The sequence below is a fragment of the Coccinella septempunctata genome, chromosome 4, assembly GCF_907165205.1.
Source record: "Coccinella septempunctata chromosome 4, icCocSept1.1, whole genome shotgun sequence".
NCBI lineage: Eukaryota > Metazoa > Arthropoda > Insecta > Coleoptera > Coccinellidae > Coccinella > Coccinella septempunctata.
Window position 1 is genome coordinate 5,661,293 of NC_058192.1, and position 23,528 is coordinate 5,684,820.

Genomic DNA, 23,528 nt, shown 5'->3' on the forward strand with positions numbered 1-23,528 from the left:
CACCATAGGCTGAAATGTTCCAGATTCATAAGAAAAGTGAGAAAATATGTATTAGGAATATATAAGCTCCATAAATTTGACATCGACAAAAATAAATGTGCGACCAAAAAACGTAAGAAGAATCTTGTCTGTGAGGAAAAATGGTCGAAAAGAGTGAGGAGCAATCACACCTACTATAAAGGAAGATATTCAAATAAATTTTGTAAATCAAAAAATTCTCCTGCAGATGACACGTATAAGCGTTATTCATTTTTGAATAACTATTTGATAGATGACCATGAATATTATGCAAAACGGAGGAATACGGCATACGTTGTTGCAAAATATAATTTTATTGAACGTCAAGCTGTTCATCTCAAATATTTGTACAACGATTCATTCGAAAGATTGAACATACCTGAAATGTCTGCCGATAAAATGAATTCCTGGTTGGATGGCAGCTTGATAGTGTTCTGCTTAGAAATTTTCATTTGTGATTCATTATCATCTGATTTCGTTGTGATAGGAGATGAGTTCAGCAGAGAAATTTTTCAGGAGAAGCGTCTCATTTCTCCGTTATTTCCTCAATTGAAAAAGGACTCGAAGATTTTAATGCCATTTAACCAGAATAATAATCACTGGGTTTTAGTCTATATAGATTTGAAAACGAAAAATTTTCTATATATGGATCCATCAGGTCTCAATAATGGCCAAGAATTCATGCAGCGCATGATTTCATTTTTGGTGAAATATAACAAAAAGTTCAATAGCGACGTGAATGCCGACCTGAAAATATCTTCCAAACACGATATTCCTCTTCAGCACGATGATTACAACTGTGGGGTATATGTGATCTATTATGCGTCGTGCATAATACATAATATTGATCCAGATATTATGTTTGATCCAAACCAGTATAGGACATACCTAAAAAAATTATTAATCACGAGATCTAGTGATATGAAAGACTCCTGTTTATATTGCGGTAATTCTGAAAATTCGGAGGATATTTCTCTTATGTGTGAAATGTGCTTGAGATTTATACATATTAGATGCATTCAACACAGGAATAAAAATTTTGAGATGCCCTCACTGGGAATATACTTCGTTTGTGATGTTTGCAAGAATGGATAAAGGATTGAATATATCATCACTTTTATATAAACATTTCTATATCGAATATTTTCATTTTTGAGTTTCTACATATTTTATTTTTCATTGTTGACTTATTTTAAAGAAAAATATTTTTAAATGTTACTTTTATTATATATAAATATGTTTTTTTTCTCTATTGTTACTCTGATGCAGTCAGTTACTTTTTACTTCTTTTTTTTGTAATGAACTCTATAAAAGTTAAATTGTATTATCTCAATTTTCATTTATCACCATATTCCGTCAAATCCATCAATATGCAAAGAAGGATTTATTTTGGAAATTTACTCAAAGTTGATTATTCAGTTATTTTTATTCGAAATATGTAATAGGTATGCTAATGATAGAACTTCTCTTTTCCATAGTCCTGACGAAATGAAGGATATGTAGATCATAGACAGAATATAGGTGGTTTCGATTCTTGGAGCTGGGGGTCTAGAAGTGTCAGAATGAAACGAAAATTTTTCCTAGTACATCTGAAACATTCCTCTATACACCCTTTATATCAATTTCCTTGGCCGGCCATTTTAAACTATCGAAAAAAAATGGGGAACATACGCTCCGTGACAGACAGAATATAGGTTCGTTTCGATTCTTGGAGCTGGGGGTCTAGAAGTGTCAGAATGAAACGAAAATTTTTCCTAGTATATCTGAAACATTCCTCTATACACCCTTTATATCAATTTCCTTGGCCGGCCATTTTAAACTATCGAAAAAAAATGGGGAACATCCGCTCCGTAATAGCCAGAATATAGGTTCGTTTCGATTCTTGGAGCTGGGGGTCTAGAAGTGTCAGAATGAAACGAAAATTTTTCCTAGTACATCTGAAACATTCCTCTATACACCCTTTATATCAATTTCCTTGGCCGGCCATTTTAAACTATCGAAAAAAAATGGGGAACATCCGCTCCGTGACAGACAGAATATAGGTTCGTTTCGATTCTTGGAGCTGGGGGTCTAGAAGTGTCAGAATGAAACGAAAATTTTTCCTAGTATATCTGAGACATTCCTCTATACACCCTTTATATCAATTTCCTTGGCCGGCCATTTTAAACTATCGAAAAAAAATGGGGAACATCCGCTCCGTAATAGCCAGAATATAGGTTCGTTTCGATTCTTGGAGCTGGGGGTCTAGAAGTGTCAGAATGAAACGAAAATTTTTCCTAGTATATCTGAAACATTCCTCTATACATCCTTTATATCAATTTCCTTGGCCGGCCATTTTAAACTATCGAAAAAAAATGGGGAACATCCGCTCCGTGACAGACAGAATATAGGTTCGTTTCGATTCTTGGAGCTGGGGGTCTAGAAGTGTCAGAATGAAACGAAAATTTTTCCTAGTATATCTGAGACATTCCTCTATACACCCTTTATATCAATTTCCTTGGCCGGCCATTTTAAACTATCGAAAAAAAATGGGGAACATCCGCTCCGTAATAGCCAGAATATAGGTTCGTTTCGATTCTTGGAGCTGGGGGTCTAGAAGTGTCAGAATGAAACGAAAATTTTTCCTAGTATATCTGAAACATTCCTCTATACACCCTTTATATCAATTTCCTTGGCCGGCCATTTTAAACTATCGAAAAAAAATGGGGAACATCCGCTCCGTAATAGCCAGAATATAGGTTCGTTTCGATTCTTGGAGCTGGGGGTCTAGAAGTGTCAGAATGAAACGAAAATTTTTCCTAGTACATCTGAAACATTCCTCTATACACCCTTTATATCAATTTCCTTGGCCGGCCATTTTAAACTATCGAAAAAAAATGGGGAACATACGCTCCGTGACAGACAGAATATAGGTTCGTTTCGATTCTTGGAGCTGGGGGTCTAGAAGTGTCAGAATGAAACGAAAATTTTTCCTAGTATATCTGAAACATTCCTCTATACACCCTTTATATCAATTTCCTTGGCCGGCCATTTTAAACTATCGAAAAAAAATGGGGAACATACGCTCCGTGACAGACAGAATATAGGTTCGTTTCGATTCTTGGAGCTGGGGGTCTAGAAGAGTCAGAATGAAACGAAAATTTTTCCTAGTACATCTGAAACATTCCTCTATACACCCTTTATATCAATTTCCTTGGCCGGCCATTTTAAACTATCGAAAAAAAATGGGGAACATACGCTCCGTGACAGACAGAATATAGGTTCGTTTCGATTCTTGGAGCTGGGGGTCTAGAAGTGTCAGAATGAAACGAAAATTTTTCCTAGTATATCTGAAACATTCCTCTATACACCCTTTATATCAATTTCCTTGGCCGGCCATTTTAAACTATCGAAAAAAAATGGGGAACATACGCTCCGTGACAGACAGAATATAGGTTCGTTTCGATTCTTGGAGCTGGGGGTCTAGAAGTGTCAGAATGAAACGAAAATTTTTCCTAGTACATCTGAAACATTCCTCTATACACCCTTTATATCAATTTCCTTGGCCGGCCATTTTAAACTATCGAAAAAAAATGGGGAACATACGCTCCGTGACAGACAGAATATAGGTTCGTTTCGATTCTTGGAGCTGGGGGTCTAGAAGTGTCAGAATGAAACGAAAATTTTTCCTAGTACATCTGAAACATTCCTCTATACACCCTTTATATCAATTTCCTTGGCCGGCCATTTTAAACTATCGAAAAAAATGGGGAACATACGCTCCGTGACAGACAGAATATAGGTTCGTTTCGATTCTTGGAGCTGGGGGTCTAGAAGTGTCAGAATGAAACGAGAATTTTTCCTAGTATATCTGAAACATTTCTCTATACACGCTTTATATCAATTTTCTTGGCCGGCCATTTCAAACTGACAGAGAAACATGCGCTTCGTTATAGACAGTATAATGGATTATTTTGATCCTTGGAGTTCAAATATTGCGAATAGAAGGAGAGAAAAACGTTATTTGAAATCAGTTCATCCTTCTCTGCATATATTTAGTCATTCGCTTCAGCATCCTATTCTAAATGGGGGAAAAAATTAATCGATTGCAGCATCGATACGGTAGATACGGCATTGACCGTGGTGGAATAGTCGTTTTGGAGCTGGCCGGCCGGGAGCTAACATCACCACGGTATAGGAAGTATGTAAATTTTTCAGTTTAACGCCACTGCCTTAGTATCGTACTAGACAGAGAAACATCGAATGTCTGTACTACGAAACATTCATTTCTAGCACTGAATGTCCATTCCATGTATCTATGTTCTAAGAGTTCAATGGACGAGTTCAGGAACGTTGGCCAACCTTGTAAATAATAAAAAAAACTCTTTCAGTGGAAACGTATTTTTTCAAAATTATATTTGTGCCTTTCGGTTGCAATCCTTGGAATGTCCCCGGCTCTCAGATCCAGGTGATATAAAAGAAAATTTATATGAAATTTTCAAGGTGAGTTTTGACATTATTTAGGCGTTTTTTTCGTGTTTCGTGCATTATATTTATGGTTTCATCCACAGACTAATAATTTATTTATTATTAGACTATGCTTTCATCACAGAACCCCTCAACTATTAATGTGTTCTGTGATTAAACCATAGTCAAATAATAAATAAATTATTGGTCTATGGATGAAACCATAAATATCATGCACGAAACACGAAAAAAAAACGCCTAAATAATGTCAAAACTAACCATGAAAATTCAATATAAATTTTATTTTATATCACTTGGATTTGAGAGCCGGGGACATTCCAAGTATTGTAAAATGATGAAAGCAACCGGAAGGCACAAATATATAAAAAAAAATACGTTTCCAATGAAAGAGTTTTTTCTATTATTTACAAGGTTGGCAACCTTGTAATGTTGCGAGTTCCTGAATTCGTCCATTCAGATCGTAATATATGTTGATAATATATCGGCGTGTGGTATGCCTCTGAATTAATTCTTAATATACGATCGATATTTCCAGATAGGGAATATATGATATGTAACAGAAATTAAATATAAGGTACAATTAGGATATCGAGGGTCTGGAGAAAAGTGCATTGAAAGAAATATCTCTACCCCAAATTCTAAATTGCGAATTATCCATCTCGACAATCTGAAACTCATCAGTTTCAATTTCACCCAGATAAACATTTCTCGAATAATCTGATTCATGAATGCAAAGTTCCGCAAGCCCAAAATAGCAATCATTCAGGGGTCTGCCCATCTCATATCGGGGAACACTGCTTCGCGAACGAAGGCTCAGAAAGGGGACTCCAATTTTTGCATCTAAATCGGCAAGAATAAATTGAAAATTATCTCGGGAACTGAATGATACACAATATGGATTAACGGAAAAATAAAAATGAAATTTTAATGAGTTTCTTGGAGCTTTCAATCTCCCTCCCGTAAAGTTCCATAAACATCAATTTATATTCTGGAAAGACAATGCTTTCGAGTTGAAGTCGTTCAGGTATTCATAATGTCAGTTTCCCAGGAAGGTGACGACTATCGTCAATAAATAGAACACACAAAATCGAACTTATACAACATGAAATAAAATAATTCTCACGTCGGAGTATGATGTCGTTGTGCATATCAATTTGACTTCCATACTTCCACATTCGCATGGAACTTGTTGAATCTGAAACTTTAACAAGTGTCTGTTTGGTACCATATAAGAAAAATCTTATAGAGGGCTTGAAATAATTGTAGCGCCTTTCAGAAGTTGAAGTGTTTACCACGCATAGTCTAGTCCAATTCATCAATATACACAGCTCAAATATTAAAATAAAAAAAATGTTTTTCTTGTATTTTTGTAAATAACAAAGTGGGGCATTTTTCATTCCACCTCTCCCAGTATTGATCCCAATAAAATCAACAGACACAAAAAGAATGAACATAAGGAGCTTCAACGTCTCTGAGAATCAGATGAAAACATCCTGATACACTTCCACGAACTACATTCTACTCCATAATAACCCTCATTCGAGGGTGGAAACAGGAAATAGGAATCAATTATTCCTGCAACGTAAAATAACCCACTTACAACTCAGGTTTTCCAGGAATCATAAAAGCATTGTTCCCGCCAGAAAAGCCTCCCGAATGGGATCTATTATCTTAATGAGGATATATATGCAAGAAAATTAAAGGGGAAGCTTGGAATACTTGCATCCAACTGGAGGAAGGCGCTTCCTCCACGTTCTTTCACGAATGAGAGGAGACCCTGCTGGATTTACGATTATTGTCGTATATGTTTTCAGTTCACGAGGCGAGAAAAGAATCCGAGGAAATGTGCGGAAATTTTATTATCATAGGGTGGTCACATATATTCCCACATCCTATTTACGGTGAAGCTGGCGTGGTGTAACAAAAAAGGTACAAAGTATTTATGGAACTGATGGAGAATACGTTCAGAATGTGATGTACAGATTTTTTCAACCGTATCTACGCACTAAGGCGCACAAAATGAAGTTTTCTGCGGAAAAAACTACGCAGTTCGAAATATAATTTACTCTTCGGTAGAAGAGGGGATTCTGTTTTCGCTAGTTGTGAGTTCAGTTACATTATTTCAGATCTATCTGTAATCTAGTATCTAGTAATAAATCTCGAAATTTCATCGACTTCTGTACAACAGTTCAGTCTTGACGAATTTTTAACTGACCCCATCTTTTTGGAAATTTTTCGAAGGTCATCTTTCGAGTCGTTTATCTTCCAGGAAAATTATAGTAGATCTGAACGTGATACATATTCTGAAAGAGCAACTCTTCTAGTAATAAATCTGAGAATTTCATCCATTTCAGCGGAACCGTTCGGTCTTGACGAATTCTCAAGTGAAATTCGCAATTTTTGAAAAATTCCATTTCCGAAATGAAAATCGAAATGAAAGGAGATAGGCTTTCGAAATTGCTCGCAATGGATTCAGCGTGTTCGAAAACCTATATTTCCATACCAAAATTTCAAATATCTGGCACTGTTTAGGAGAAAATAATTTTTTTTGTTTTTCCAGTTTTCATTTTCGAGTTGACTTCGAAGAGCTCTGTGGAGTGCAATTCTCTATTGAATCATCAACTGTTTGGTTTTATAGAATCTTCAAAACAAATTCTATGCACTCCATATCCTAGGAAAGTAATAGAGCATTCTGATTTTTAGACAGAGTAGCAAATAGGTGATTTTAGGGGGGTCTAACCCCTTGCTCATTTTTGACCAAAAAAATCGAGATTTTCGAAATCGAGTTTTTGTGCTAGGGTGGAAGCCTAGGCAACGCTGATTATATAACCGAAAATCCCAATTGGATCAGACGAATATACCAGGAGATATCGCAGATTGAAAATTGCAATTTTTGAAAAATGCCATTTCCAAGATGAAAATCTAAACGAAGGGAGATAGGCTTTCGAAATTACTCGCAATGGATTCAGCGTGTTCGAAAAACTATATTTCCATACCAAAATTTCAAATATCTGGCACTGTTTAGGAGAAAATAATTTTTTTTGTTTTTCCAGTTTTCATTTTCGAGTTGACTTCGAAGAGCTCTGTGGAGTGCAATTCTCTATTGAATCATCAACTGTTTGGTTTTATAGAATCTTCAAAACAAATTCTATGCACTCCATATCCTAGGAAAGTAATAGAGCATTCTGATTTTTAGACAGAGTAGCAAATAGGTGATTTTAGGGGGGTCTAACCCCTTGCTCATTTTTGACGAAAAAAATCGAGATTTTCGAAATCGAGTTTTTGTGCTAAGGTGGAAGCCTAGGCAACGCTGATTATATAATCGAAAATCCCAATTGGATCAGACGAATATAACAGGAGATATCGCAGATTGAAAATTGCAATTTTTGAAAAATGCCATTTCCAAGATGAAAATCTAAACGAAGGGAGATAGGCTTTCAAAATTACTCGCAATGGATTCAGCGTGTTCGAAAAACTATATTTCCATACCAAAATTCAAAATATCTGGCACTGTTTAGGAGAAAATAATTTTTTTTGTTTTTCCAGTTTTCATTTTCGAGTTGACTTCGATGAGCTCTGTGGAGTGCAATTCTCTATTGAATCATCAACTGTTTCGTTTTTTAGAATCTTCAAAACAAATTTTATGCACTCCATATCCTAGGAGAGTAATAGAGCATCCTGATTTTCAGACAGAGTAGCAAATAGGTGATTTTAGGGGGGTCTAACCCCTTGCTCATTTTTGACCAAAAAAATCGAGATTTTCGAAATCGAGTTTTTGTGCTAGGGTGGAAGCCTAGGCAACGTTGATTATATAACCGGAAATCCCAATTGGATCAGACGAATATACCAGGAGATATCGCAGATTGAAAATTGCAATTTTTGAAAAATGCCATTTCCAAGATGAAAATCTAAACGAAGGGAGATAGGCTTTCGAAATTGCTCGCAATGGATTCAGCGTGTTCGAAAACCTATATATCCATACCAAAATTTCAAATATCTGGCATTGTTTAGGAGAAAATATTTTTTTTTGTTTTTCCACATTTCATTTTCGAGTTGACTTCGAAGAGCTCTCTAGAGTGCAATTCTCTATTGAATCATCAACTGTTTGGTTTTATGGAATCTTCAAAACAAATTTTATGTACTCCATATCCTAGGAAAGTAATAGAGCATCCTGATTTTTAGACAGAGTAGCAAATAGGTGATTTTAGGGGGGTCTAACCCCTTGCTCATTTTTGACCAAAAAAATTGAGATTTTCGAAATCGAGTTTTTGTGCTAGGGTGGAAGCCTAGGCAACGCTGATTATATAATCGGAAATCCCAATTGGATCAGACGAATATACCAGGAGATATCGCAGATTGAAAATTGCAATTTTTGAAAAATGCCATTTCCAAGATGAAAATCTGAACGAAGGGAGATAGGCTTTCGAAATTGCTCGCAATGGATTCAGCGTGTTCGAAAACCTGTATTTCCATACCAAAATTTCAAATGTCTGGCATTGTTCAGGAGAAAATAATTTTTTTTGTTTATCCAGTTTTCAATTTCGAGTTGACTTCGAAGTGCTCTGTGGAGTGCAATTCTCTATTGAATCATCAACTGTTTGGTTTTCTAGAATCTTCAAATCAACTTCAATGCACTTCATATCCTAAGACAGTAAAAGAACATCCAGATTTTCAGACAGAGTAGCCAATAGGTCATTTTAGGGGGGTCTAACTCCTTGCTCATTTTTGACCCAAAAAATCGAGATTTTCGAAATCGTGTTTTTATGCTAGGGTGGAAGCCTAGTCAACGCTGATTATAGAACCGAAAATCCTAATTGGATCAGATGAATATAAGAGGAGATATAGCAGATTGAAATTTGCAATTTTTGAAAAATGCCATTTCCAAGATGAAAATCTAAACGAAGGGTGATAAGCTTTCAAAATTGCTCGCAATAGAGTCAGCCTGTTCAAAAACCCATATTTTCATACCAAACTTTTGAATATCTGACACTGTTTAGGAGAAAATAATTTTTTTTGTTTTTACACCTTTTATTTTCATTTTATTTACAGTGAAGCTGGCGTGGTGTTACAAAAAAGGTACAAAGTATTTATGGGACTGTTGAGGAATACGTTCAGAATGTGATGTACAGAATTGTTCATCCGTATCTACGCACTAAGGCGTGAAAAATGACGTTTTCTTCGGAAAAAACTACGATGTTCAAAATATAATTTATTCTACAAGTAACTTCTGTGGATATCCCCATCTGTTGTTAATTATCCTTCATGAATTTTCAAGAATTCTACAAGTACTACGGTTGAGATGAAATTTTGATGGTATACAGACAGGGTGAATCTTTGACTTGTACATAGGTAGGTTTTTTTTACAGTTGATTCTTCGATATGATCATTATACAATTTTTCAAGAAATAGAGGTGATATGGGATAAAATATTGTACCATTCTAGAGTCTTTCATATTATTTTTTTTTTGTGAGAGCGTCTCAAGTCTACGCACTTCACCAGCTTTCTACTGGATCAATGAGTAGCTTCAGCCCAACATGCACATTCCCATAAATCTGAATTTAATATTCAGCACCAATTAGGCATGATTATAATTATTTCAGCCTCTCAATTCCACTCCTCTGGCTCAACCCTGCACCCCCACATTTCCTCATCCCTTTCACGCCCAATCTGTGTCAAATAAATACATTCCTGACTCCGGATACTGAATAATGCAAATATTTCTATTCTGACGAAATTCACTTAGTGAGACATAATTTAATCCTTATTCGGCAAAATCTGGAATCATGTTTCTCCTTGATGCGCAATTAGGCCAAGAAAAGGGTTGCGTGTGAAATGCGCGAAACTAATAGGCTCAGGTTAATTGAAAGACTGTGACGTTGATATATTTAGCATAGCCTTAACTGAGGTAACTTGACGAAGACGGAAAATTTGCCCCAAAATTTCACGAATTTTGCCTGGAGGAGTGAAATGGTTGAGACGATCTTTTGGAGACCAAAAAGTACTAGCTTTATCGAGACTCAATTTTCTATTCATTTATCTGTTTCCTCTGTTCTCAGGACTAAAATTTCTCAATGTTTTCAATTTATAAGGAAACATTCCCGAAGTAAATAGATGGAAGATTGTTGAGTAGTGTGCATCGTAATTTTTGGCAGGAAATTACTTCTGGAAGCTGTACAAATTCAGGGGTAGGATTGGTGATTGGCCAGCAGTGGGGAGCGTTACAAAATCGTTAAGGTATATATTCCCATTCATCTAGACAGACATGATTTAATCCTTTTTCAGCAGATATGGAGTCTTGTTACACCTTGATACGCAATTAGGCTCGGAAAGGCGCCCTGTGTGAGTTTCGTGAAACTAATAGGATACATTATGGCTCCGTTTAATTAAAAGACTAGGGACGTTGATATATTTAACATAATCCCATTCTCGAAGGTGAGGATTCCTTACCTACGCTGGCGGCTCTCATATGTCGGCAACAGGAACTGCGGAAGAAATGAATGCTGTCTCAGAGGGATTGAATCTGCCGAAGACATTGCTACGCCCGAGGATACGGCTTTGATGTGGAGTCCTTGAGGAGGCAAGGGGGTTCGAGAACAAAGTAAAAATGTCTTGTCTTCATGAAAGTATAATGAACTTTAATGTTGGATGGAAATATTTGAATTCGATAGGATGGAGTGAATTGTTCCAGGAATGCTCGTTTTGGCTGAGTTTTCTGTTTCTCATCTTGTTGAACGCGGAAAAATGAGGATTTTGAGGGTTACTCGCGTCTTGAAATTGAAGGGTGAGTTGTTTTTTTGTTGGATACCGCAAAAAGCTTAAGGTTTTCAGAAGGAATAATGATTTGCGTATAATTCTTGACTATTTTATTATTCTCGTCTTCATCGTTGATATGAAGTATGCTATGATGAATCAAATAATGATGAGATCTCTTGATGAGGAAATCAGATGTTGTTGAAAGTTCCTCATTACTTATATTTGATACTTCTGAAGTTTATCTGAAGATGCTTTCATTATAGCGAAACCTGTGTAGTTTTAATAACACACTCCAGTGAAAAATCAGGTAGTTCAGTTCTACTTTCTCTTAGGAGCATGCTTCTAATTCTGTGTATGGGAACACCTGTATATCGCCATTCATGTGGAGACACTTTTTTTTGGTTGAATGAAATGTGTTGAATATCGTTGACTGAAAACATATATTTCAAAACTCACAGATATACTAATTCGGAAATCAATTAATACGAAGATCTGCATCGAACTAGGAACAGTTTCATGGTGAGTAGAGAAAGTATTGTATTGATAATTTGAATTCCCGAATTAGGAGTTTTTTTTTAATTTAATTATTTTGGTTTCGGACAATAATAAAAACTATTTTTTATGACGTGATCTGATGCACTAAATTATACCTACATCTAGACATAGAATTTTCACTGATTCACTATAATATTACAGGTTTGAAATGGTTCTTTGAGATCATTATTCTGGTTCATTTATCGAAAACCTACTTGGTAAAAATGGAGAGATGGATTGGAAAACTTGCTGTTGTGACTGGAGCAAGTTCTGGAATTGGTGCTTCCATCGCTGAACACCTTGTGCAGAGAGGACTGAGGGTCAGAAATAGTAAAATATGAAAATCACAATTAGTGAAACAATTAAAATTAAGATAGATGATGAAATTAAGATGATAAATCCTAAATTATAGGTGGTTGGACTTTCCAGAAGAATGGAACGCATGGAAAATCTAGCTGAGAGACTACAAATACATAGTGGCACACTTTATGGAATTCAAGTGGACATGACCAAAACGGATGATATCATCAGAGCCTTCGAAAGAATTGAACGAGAATATGGTCCAATACACATACTAGTGAATAGTGCTGGGATTTTCGCAAATACGTCCCTGATCGATGGAGATATCAAAAAATGGAGGGACACTTTCGAAGTTAATGTTTTAGGTAACACAGTGAGATTTTTTTCATTTCTAGTACCTACAACTTTAGGAAATAGGTGGAAACTAACAAGTTGAGAACCCATTTTATATTGATGGTGAAACCCGAGCATACAGTTCATGAAATAAATATTCATTTAAACCTTATAAAATTTTTCCCTTTTATACTCGAGTGAATTTCAGAGAATTTCTTTTTCCAGGTCTTTGTACGGCTACGAAAGAATCAGTGGCTAGTATGATGAAGCACAACATAGATGGCCACATAATTCATTTGAATAGTGTCGTTGGCCACAGACCAGTGGATTTTCTTGGAGAAAATGTTTATCCTGCTTCTAAGCATGCTGTGACTGCCTTAACAAATTCTTGGAGGAATGAGTTAGTGAAGAAAGGCACCAAGATTAAAGTCACGGTATGATGATTCTATTAGAATTTCGTTTTTTCTATAATCTTTTTGGAGCAGGATTATATGAGTGAATAATGTTTTTGGTTTTCAGAGTATCAGTCCAGGGCTCGTCAAAAATACAGAAATTTTCGAAGCGTCTGGCTCAGAGATGGCCAACGTAGATTTTGGTGAAGCACTTACACCTAAGGATATAAGTGAAGCAGTTCTTTACGTTTTGAATACTCCTCCCCATGTTCAGGTAATTTTACACTAGTATCATTGATAACTTTGAGGAAAATATTCATTACAGGTTCATGATATAATTTTGAGGACTACAGGTTCAGACGTATGAAAGGAAGGTAAATTGAATGTATGGAATAAATTGCTATTTATATTGTCAGCTGTAAAATTGAATAAAAAAGAATTTATTCTAAGATTCATTTTATTTTCATCAGTAGAAGAAAAATTGATTGAAGGATAATGAGAATCAGGAATTTTATAAAATGATGCATTGGGAATATTTTAACTTTAGAATGAAATTCTTATGTTTGGAATATACCGGATATCCATATCCATTTTCGTATTTTTTATGAGGAATGACAGTTGAAACTATCGCCCTAACAAACCAAAAGAAGTGTTTTTTTAATGCAATCTCAGATAAATTTTCAAACGATAACATACATGTGGTTACTGATCACAATAACGATTGTGGTTTCATTTCTGCCAGTGTTTTCAAACAAACCTTGGCATTTCATAAGTGTGTTGCATGTTCGCAAAGGATCCTGTTGGTTTACAGTACAAAAATGATCAGAATTGAAAGTTGGATTTGTTTTCGTAAGTCTGAGTCAACCATTTAATAACTTTAATTAATTATGGCAGAAGTTCTACCTACTTAATGAAAAATAAATAGTTAAACTGGATTTCTACAAATTCTAGTAATGAGTAGAAAAATTTTTGAACACATACCTCCTCCTATCATTAGATTCAATGATAATGTTTTGTATTTTCGTTTAATGAAACTAGTATGTATTGATTGAGTCTTTTTTTGAACAGACTGATATCACACTTTAATCCTCCTATATATTATCTGCTTCCCTTCACGTAGGAGGTTCTACTTCGAGAAAAAATTGATGAATTGTCAAATTTCGTCTATTTGAACTTCTTCCTACTTTGAATGAGTATTTTCCACATATTTGATCTTCGATAAATGACTACTACGTCCCTGCTCCATATCTGCTCATAGTATTCAGGGAAACAAGAATATTATATTTGGGGAATTAACAATTCAGCATGACTGGTCTCCTACGGCCTTTTTGACCTTGAGACAGAGATCGGCTTGTTGCTGCAATGGAAATATTTGTCCATTGTTTGAGTAAGTTGAGATATCATTCCAGAGCTCAAACACAGATCGCGACAAGTGAACTTGGGAACATTGTTATTACCGATTTTATTCCTGACTTTCGGCTGTTCTGCCACTATGGCCCCTTCAATGGAGAGATGGTCAGGAAAAATAGCTGTTGTAACAGGAGCCAGTGCTGGCATAGGAGCTTCTATTGCAGAACACCTGGTCGAACATGGAGTTAAGGTCAGATGAAATATTCAGATTTTGCAAACGATTAGGTCTCATATGATTTTCAATTAACTACATTAGATATTGAAAACCAGAATGAATTGTTTTTGGCTTACGTGGTGATGATTTTTTGCAAATATTATCGTTTTATTATCGATGTAAAACTAATCCATTGCAAACAATTATTTCTTCTATGAGTAAAATTTCAGTTGTTATATCGGACCTATCCAGGCTTTGCAAAATGAAAAAAGCTTTAAGCCAACAATTCAAAACCAAAATAAGATTGATATTACTCACAGGTAATTGGACTTGCAAGAAGAGTTGAGCGTATCGAAGCCCTCGCTGATAAATTGAAAACGAAGAAAGGTTCTCTGCATGGTATGAAGGTGGACGTCACTCAAACTAAGCAGATAACTGATGCTTTCAAAAAAATTGACGAAGAGTACGGTCCTGTTAGTATAATGGTCAATAATGCGGGCGTATTCGAAGACACAACTTTGTGCGATGGTGACGTAGAAAAATGGAGGAAAACTTTTGAAATCAATGTTATTGGTAAGATGTCGCGAGTTTTTATTCGATTGTTCTCATAATCCGTGAAAAATTCATATAATTTTGTCATTCTGACTGCGGATAGCTCTCTGCACCGCTACTAGGGAAGCAGTGAGAAGCATGAAGAAGCACAAGATTAATGGTCATATAATTCATATAAACAGCGTGGCTGGACATAGGCCAATAGGTTACGTTGGAGAAAATGTTTATCCAGCATCCAAATACGCTGTAACTGCACTGACAGAATCGCTAAGGATAGAATTGAAAGCAGATACCAAGATTAAAGTAACGGTAAGTAGAACTATGGATTCTTTTAGGATTAAAAGCATATTTTTCAATCAGTATGCAAATGTTTCCATTGGGAACTTAAATTCCAGAATTTAGCGTTCACCTAGGCGGTAGATTGAATAATACTCAAAAAAATTTTATGCGCTGAATATTCCAATCAAATTTTTATTCTTGAAAGAGATTGAACTCATAACAAGATGGGGTTATTTGCATTCGAAATGTGAAATTGATAGAAGCGGGCAATCTTCATAGATAATCCCAATTTCAGAGCATAAGCCCAGGACTAGTGAGATCCACAGAAATATTCCAAGCTTCTGGTGCGGAAATTCAGGAAATTAACGATACAGAGTTGGAAAATGCAGCTTTGAATCCTGAAGACGTCAGCCATGCTGTAGTTTATGCTTTATCAACTCCGCCACACGTTCAGGTAGATTTTTTTCAATTTTTTCTGTCTAGAATTTAGTATTATTGTCTTTTCAGGTTCATGAATTGATGCTGAAGCCAATAGGGTCAGATGTTTGAAATTCAACTCATTTTGAATCGTTTCGTTTAATATCAATCAAATTTTTGTGAAATTTTATTATAAATAGGTACATGATATTTCAGTTGAATATTTTCATCAATATATTTTTTTGTGATATTTGTGTTTTATTTTTCACTTAGTTCGACATTGTGAAGGACCACTAGAATTATTTCAACCTTAGGTTTTCACTATTTAATGAAAGAACAATATTTCCACTGTTAAGCTTCTTCAAATATTGAGGTTGTATTTATTTTTTTCATTGCATTCATTTTGGTAACACTATTTTATATTTTTGAGGGTTTAATTGATATTTTCTTCATTTCGTACAGAGGGTTTGAGAAAGATAGTGTTTATTCGAAAACCTGCACTACGAACAAAAAGTTAAGAGTTACTCCATATAGAATTATTTTTTGGGTTTAACTCCTTACAAACGTTCCAAGTTCAGTTTTTGAGATGAAAGAATAAACATCAGTCAAGTGTCCAGGCACTTTATCTTAAATATCTGGATGAATTTGTACAAGTCGGTTCAAAAATGATGTGATAGCAATTTGGCTTTTATAAAGCCACAGCCGCTTTTGCAGAAGAATTCAGATAAACACATTTCTATACACAGAAAAATCCGTCACTCATAAACGATGACAAAATATTCAGTAAAGTATTATTTGGAGTAATAACGTGACCTTCTTTTTGATCTTTTTTTATACCTGTTTCGGATTGGTATACATCAAACGATGATTCAATTAATAAGCGAGAAGAACAGGGTTGCACAGGTCGTTAACCTGGATTATTTTCCATTCTTTTCCGAAGCTTTTACTCCACCACAATCTGAATCAACCATCTCTCAGCCATAACTCTTCCCGACATGGGTTTCGTTGAAATAGGTGTAATAAATCAATCGGAGCTTTTGTTTGTTTTTCATTATATATGTATGTAGAACATTAATTTTTGGTGTTATAAGAAGAGATCGCTTTTGTTTCAGACATGCGTTGTTTTTCGCCAACAAGATATTCTATTCGATAGAAAAGAACTAAATATTTTCAAAAGAAATAGCAGAGGTTGGAGGGTTTATCTTCAGTAGTAGTAGGAAAGCTGAGCAGTTTATTTTAATTAGTATCATTTTGTTGTAAATGAATTCAACATGAGCAATTTGTGCTGCTGAAAAATTGATATGAAAGATAAACACTATTTTTTGGAAGGAATCACCTCATAAATTTTTCCACTCTTCAATCACACCCTATATATTATCAATATGAATTCGAGGTTAAAAGATACTACATCCACCTGAGGAAACAGGTTTTCATAATCACAAACATCAGTATCCCTCTGTAACAATAACAAACCTTTTTCACCTGCTTCATCAATATACTTATCAATCTCAATTATTCTATTCTATTGTCAGATTCGAAGGGGCTACAGATTTTACATACGTCCTGCGAAGTGAAAATTGCTTCCGTTTATTTCATGATGTGCTTTCATTCCTCATTTATGCGTTTGATGGAGCATTTTTCATGCTCGCAAATCAGAAATGGGAGAAAAACCTAATGAATATTAAAATTTTCATTGCTGCAATTTCTGGAATTTAATGTACAAAGGCCGGTTAATTTATTTACATCCGATGAAAGCATCGGAGTTATAAAACAAATGAATTAATGAAAGGGTTTTTTTCGAATCGTGTATGAAATTGAATCATTGTTTTACATATATTTGCTTTTAAAATATCCTGTGTTGCTTGAATGAGCGCATGTTTTCTCCCCACAGGTTTTGAAACATCAAATAAACAGAGTTTTTCTCGAAAAAATGATGTCATGATAATATGAAATTATTTTCATACCAGTTTATGAGGATCCACAGATAAAATTGATTGAACACAATCTTAATTTGTTGTGAGATAGATGCACTGCCCAATTACGAATAGAATATAAGAAAGATGAAAGCACATGTAGGATTTCAGCACAGATAATCATAATCTTCATTCAAATCGTAGAGTAGAGTACAAATGTATTCAGTTCAGGTAGTTTGAGTTTATAAATTGATAAGAAAAATAGGATAGAATCAAAATATTCAAGTTCTCTTCACAGGAATTTAGTCGATTTTTGATTTACTATCACTGCATGCAGTAAAACGAAATTAACAAGTTGATAAGCATGTCAAAAGGTCAGATCAGTTTCAAGTAATGAATTAATGAATAGGACAAAATCTGTATTGATAAGAAATTGATTAGAATATTCTGTAGTTGAATATTCTCCCATTCATAGTAACCATACATGTTGCCAAAATCCTGTATAAATAAAAAACAACATATTCCTACTATATGTCGCAACGCGAAACAGAGAAGGCTGGGGAAATTGTTGCGATCAGAATGAATGGATAAAGTGGAGCACTTTTCTCCTTCAGACATTTGTATAAGTATAATACGTTCAGACATCGGAGAAAGAAATAGTAAAGAGGGTAGAGATCGAGGGAAAAATGCTGAGATTTCTCAAGGTAAATGATTGGACATCTAATCTAATGGTTGTACATTTGAGGGTTTTCATGAAAAACTGGTAATGTCTAACACAACAATAGCACTGAATTTATTCGTTTCAGACTGAATGAGTGAGTAGTGTAGGTAAACAAAAATACAGGTTGTTTATTCGAACAGATGGCTATACTACGCTGATAACCCAATTTTATTCGGTGGAAGAGGGGATTCTTTTTCGAAGGTCAGCTTTGTAGAAGTTTTTCTTCCAGGATAATCATAGTAGATCTGAATGTGATACACATTCTGGTAGAGCAATTCTTCTAGTAAAAAATCTGAGAAGCTCACCCATCTCGGTGCAACCGTTCGGTCTTGAGGAAGTTTTAACTGAACCCAATTTTTTGGGAATTTTTCGAAGGTCGGCTTTCGAGAAGTTTTTTTTCCAGGAAAATCATGGTAGATCTAAATGTGATACATATTCTGATAGAGCAATTCTTCTAGGGAAAAATCTGAGAAGCTCACCCATCTCGGCGCAACCGTTCGGTCTTGACGAATCCTCAAGTGAAATTCGTAATTTTTGAAAAATGCCATTTCCTAAATGAAAATCTTAACGAAGGGAGATAATCTTTCCAAATTGCTCGCAATAAATTCAGCGTGTTCGAAAACCTATATTTTCATATCAAAATTTCAACTATCTGGCCCAGTTTAGGAGGAAATAATTTTTTTTGTTTTTCCAATTTTCATTTTCGAGTTGACTTCGAAGAGCTCTCTGGAGTGCAATTCTCTATTGAATCATCAACTGTTTAGTTTTCAAGAATCTCCAAAACAAATTCTATGCACTCCATATCATAAGACAGTAATAGAACATCCTGACTTTCAGACAGAGTAGAAAATAGGTCATTTTAGGGGGGTCTAACCCCTTGCTCATTTTTGACCCAAAAAATCGAGATTTTCGAAATCGAATTTTTATGCTTGAATGGAAGCCTTAGCAATGCTGATAATAAAACCGGAAAACCCAATTGGATCAGAGGAATATACCAGGAGATATCGCTGATTTAAAATTGCAATTATTGAAAAATGCCATTTCCATGGTGTATGAGATTATGCTTTTACGACCTTAAAAATTTCTCCCACACTTATTCCACTAGTGTGCAGTTGATCCTAATCAACGATTATGCATCATTCTCACCTTTGTCGAGATGAAAAAATCAAACGAAATCATCCTGAGATCTGTTATGATGTGACAATTCAAACATCCTAAATTTTTCCCCATTCAGGAGCATCCTCTCACAGGCGAAATTTCCATGGAAATGCGATTGTTTTGAGAGGAAGCTGTTTTATGATCCGCTTCTGCGTTATTTTCAACGTAGGAGCATCCTTGAAACTTCAGAACAAAGGATTCCTGCGGGCTCTGTGTTAAATTCTCCCCCAATAGGGAAAAAACAAGGCAAAAAACGCAACCAGTGGTCCGATCTATTCGCTATCGATTCCCGAAACTTTTTTTTACGACGCCCAGAATAAATGTTTGGTCGAATTTACTGCAGTTGCTTTTATATGGTAACTAGACCGGCAAGAATCCGGCCTTTTACTGTCGAAGTAGGCGCTAACTTCGGCCTTATTTATAGACGGCTCACTCTGTTTAAGCGTGATGGGAAAACTTTATTCGCAAGGCTCATAGTCAATTGATGACCAAATATCGAATGTCGGGAACAGGGATAACTTGAAAATTGTATGACTTCTGATAAAACCCCAGTCTCGAATGGAATCAGAAATTTGGGTAATTCTCTCTGCTGGTGACATTGTAGGGGGTTTCAATGTTTGAAAAAAATCTGATTCTCACGTAGGAGTTGATTTATTTTGTGTAGATACCGATTCTCAAAACGTAAACTTTGAAAATTCCAGGAGGTCATCATTTCGTTTCAGTATCGGAAATGATAAATCAAACAAGGAGAGAACTGCAGTTGTGCCAGAATAGAAAATTAATAAAACTGCCGTAAACTGTCCGAACAGGACGCTGTTATGGTCTAGATTTCCCGGATTTATACTTGATGTTGCCTCGGCTGTTTATGCACAGTGGTGAAAAATTATATTTACAGCAGTCCAATGAATTCGTCCCCCTCCCTCCCCCGGTTCTTGCCCGGGTCGTCTGTGTTCCGGAAAACCCCAGACCTGGTTCCTAGACAAAGTGCCTGACGTTACCGGAAAGGACGTTTTTATTTTACAACCCGTTGTGCCATCCCCGACAGACGGAACTGATGGGGCGAATGAATTCTTCATATGAAAGAAGGTTATCCGGCCATCTTGGTGACGGGGTCGCCATTCCGGAAATTGGGGTTGCACCCTTCGCCTACTATTTTACCTACTGAAACAGATTCGATGATTTAATGTGATGGAGGTATTTCACAGTTGGAGGAATTTCAAGTTGCCCAAATCGAAGGTATAATAATTTCTCATAGTTGTCAGTTTTCACCCTTATTTCAACTGATCAATACACTGCACTACAATCTATAGGCTATTAATTTGAGAAAATTGGGCACAAAAAGGAAATCGTTCCCTCCAGGTTTTGTTGACATGCAATTTAATGGAGCTGTTATTAAGAGATACTGTTCCAATGATAGTATTTATTTGTGCATGATTTACCCAGATTAATCCAAAACTGCATTGTGAATTGGAGATATTTCGTGCATCAGAGAAATGTACCATACTGTAATTTTTCATCAAACCATAAAATTGTTGCTGCAATTCTTCAAATTTTTTTTGGCATCTAAGATTTATTGCTGGGAGGAGTGAAATATATGTTATCATTCATGGAAATCTGCATTAATTTGGGAAAATAATTTAAACATGACCCATGGGGCTTACGGGAATGGGCAAGTTTCGAATTTAAGATTATTCATGGAAACTCTTTCCCATTAGTTATCCAATACGTGAAAGATTCGCTTCAAAATTCAGAAATTTCAAAAATACACCCTTCGAAACAGAGTAAACATTCGAATATATGTGAAAGCTTGTGACGTAGAATGCTTTTACTAAAGTCTACTAATTTTTGTTAATTCGACAACAGTGGAACCGATCAAGAATATATCCACAGAATACATAAAATTGTTTCTGTAATCTGTGTCTATACCTTCTTAAAACCTATGACATTTTGTGTCATTGTTTGTTTTTCTTGTCAAATGTGATCACAAAACTTGATATTTATTACGTCTATGTTGACCAAAAAACTTTCATGACCATTTTTGACTCGATGGTCGGATTGACGTAAGTGAATACAGACAAAATGCAATATGATAAAATTCGAAGAAAATATATTTCGATATATTTGAGTTATAAGGATTTCAGTGACATATATTTTGAAATTCAGGAAAATACCCAATTGGTTCTTTGTGAAACGTTATGAAAGGCTACATCAAAAACGCGTGGTTATGACTGGTACATTCGAAAGTGTTCATGATGAAAAATAATTTGCTTCATTCTGATGAACCATCAACTCCAACTCCAACTGTACATAGCCAAAGAAGAGTTTTTGTTCCACACCCTGTGTTTTTCATCTGTAAAGCAAGGTAACGAAGAGACGTTTGCTTTTTTCCTTATTGTACTGTCAAATTGAAACGTCTGTTTGCCCTTTCACAGACAAGCAATGAAGATTTATTCCCTACTAGTAATTTCAGTTATATCGACATCCACTTACCAACTACTACCAAGAAAACGTCCATGTTTCAATTATAAGTACCTACAAAGTTATTCTTAGGAATAACGGCAGATTTTTCATAGCATAGCAACTATTATTCACTCTGTCATCTTCCTCTGACTGATCATCCCGGTACATTAACCAACAATCAGCAATATCTCTGTCATCTGGATTCGCCCACCTAACCAATCAATGCCGCCAACAGATTTCACCAACGCATCCAGTAATTCCAACATATTCCTTGTCTAATCTGTATTTGATTTGCAATATTGATGGCCGAGGAAGATCCCAGCAATGCCTGATTACGTTCATGGCACAGTCATTTCCGTTGCAACGATGCGTATGATTTTCCAGAGCCACGCCATGGCAGAACAGTGCGTTAACGTCAGGAGCGAATTGGATTCCTTCGAATCGCTGTTCCGTTCATGGAGAAGGTTCGGACTTTACAGGTAAGGATACTTTAATCCCATTGAGTTTCATTGCCGACACTACGGCTTGGATTGAACGGTCCGAATCTTGTCTATTATACAATTAATCTAATGAAATTTCACGTTAATCCCAGGAAGAGCGGACTGCTATAACTATGCATGGGTAAATCAGTAAACGAGTTATGCGTGGTAATTGAGGGGCGAGCCCCCAAGGTCCTTCAACACCTGGGGAAAATGACTAGTTGCTGAACATTATCATAGGTCTTTCCGCAGAGTGAATCAGTTTTTTCATTGGAACTTTCAATTCAGTTAAGGTGAAACTGCAATTTTCATCTAATTTTTAATTTGGAAAACCAGATAAATGTGAAAGATTACCTTCGAAGTCAGTTCCAGAGTTATAATGAACCCTTGTATCTGGGGTGGATTACTTCGAGTTTCTCGGAAGCATTCTTTTTTGCGTTGGCTAGCAATGGCGTGGATCCTGTTACCAGGTGATTTGGAGTTTTATCCTCCTCCCCACAGAATCTGCACTCTTCGTCCTTGCTAGACCTATCCTCATTAGGTCCTTTCTGAAGAGACTATCCCCATAAGGAATCCAGTATTCCATTCCACTGCTGTATCCCGTTACCGGGAATAAATCTACGAAAAAAAAAAATTAAAAAAAAATTGCGAACAGACTTGTAACTTCTTAGGGCTAGTTGCGACTGTGTGCCCTCCTGTGACTAAAGAGACCCAACCGTGACCTGCAAATCCTTCCACACTCAGGGCATGTATAGTCACCAACCAGATCTGGCCGCCGCTGTATCCTTCTCGATTCTCCATTATAACTGTGTACCAAAGACCTCCACTGTGACCTGTCTAACGCAAGTTGTTCCCAGTTATGATTGGCATTAACTAATTTTAGGGATTGATGAAGTGTATCCTTAAACCGCTTATACTGGCCTCCTGGTTTCCGGGCTCCCTCAGTGAATTCGCCATATAGAGCTATTTTGGGGAGTCTTGTGTCTTGCATCCTCAGAATGTGGCCGCTCCATCTGAGTCGGGCCTTCGTTATTCGAGTCTCAATTGTTGTACAACTCGCCCGTTGCAAGACTTCTGCATTCGAAACTTTGTGAAACCATCTGATGTGCATTATCTGTCTTAGATGACGTTGTTGCATTTGTTCAACCTGTTTAATATATCGCCCGTAGGGCGTCCAGCTTTCGCTT

General features: G+C 36.0%; 4 protein-coding genes across 8 annotated transcripts in view; 3 read left to right on the forward strand and 1 right to left on the reverse strand.

Moving 5' to 3' along the window:
* The window catches only part of LOC123311395 (transmembrane protein 164), a 44,409-nt gene extending 26,676 nt beyond the window's left edge, over window positions 1-17,733 (reverse strand). For 2 of the 5 annotated variants that reach the window (XM_044895307.1, XM_044895305.1), the window contains exon 1: window positions 17,575-17,732. Coding sequence is in view for 1 of the 5 variants with exons in the window: in XM_044895304.1 (XP_044751239.1) it covers window positions 5,609-5,666 (58 nt within the window). In the remaining 4 variants the exon portion in view is untranslated. Of the gene's footprint in view, window positions 1-5,608; window positions 5,681-17,574 lie in introns of all 5 variants that reach the window. The other 3 variants (XM_044895304.1, XM_044895306.1, XM_044895308.1) reach the window with 3 other exon arrangements.
* LOC123311397 (farnesol dehydrogenase-like) lies at window positions 11,606-13,247 on the forward strand. The gene is made up of 6 exons (XM_044895309.1): window positions 11,606-11,758; window positions 11,936-12,093; window positions 12,186-12,438; window positions 12,632-12,840; window positions 12,926-13,072; window positions 13,124-13,247. Exons 2-6 carry the CDS (start codon window positions 11,998-12,000, stop codon window positions 13,163-13,165), a joined length of 747 nt encoding a protein of 248 aa, XP_044751244.1. The 5' UTR covers window positions 11,606-11,758; window positions 11,936-11,997; the 3' UTR covers window positions 13,166-13,247.
* On the forward strand, window positions 13,490-15,818 carry LOC123311394 (farnesol dehydrogenase-like). Its single transcript, XM_044895303.1, has 6 exons — window positions 13,490-13,647; window positions 14,208-14,398; window positions 14,683-14,935; window positions 15,018-15,223; window positions 15,489-15,647; window positions 15,701-15,818. Exons 1-6 carry the CDS (start codon window positions 13,617-13,619, stop codon window positions 15,740-15,742), a joined length of 882 nt encoding a protein of 293 aa, XP_044751238.1. The 5' UTR covers window positions 13,490-13,616; the 3' UTR covers window positions 15,743-15,818.
* Window positions 17,734-21,966: 4,233 nt separating the features above from the next.
* LOC123312130 (neuroligin-1-like) overlaps window positions 21,967-23,528 on the forward strand; it is a 133,786-nt gene continuing 132,224 nt past the window's right edge. Inside the window, exon 1 of the mRNA XM_044896371.1 lies at window positions 21,967-22,341. The gene's annotated coding sequence lies outside the window, so the exon portion shown is untranslated. The remainder of the gene's footprint in view (window positions 22,342-23,528) is intronic.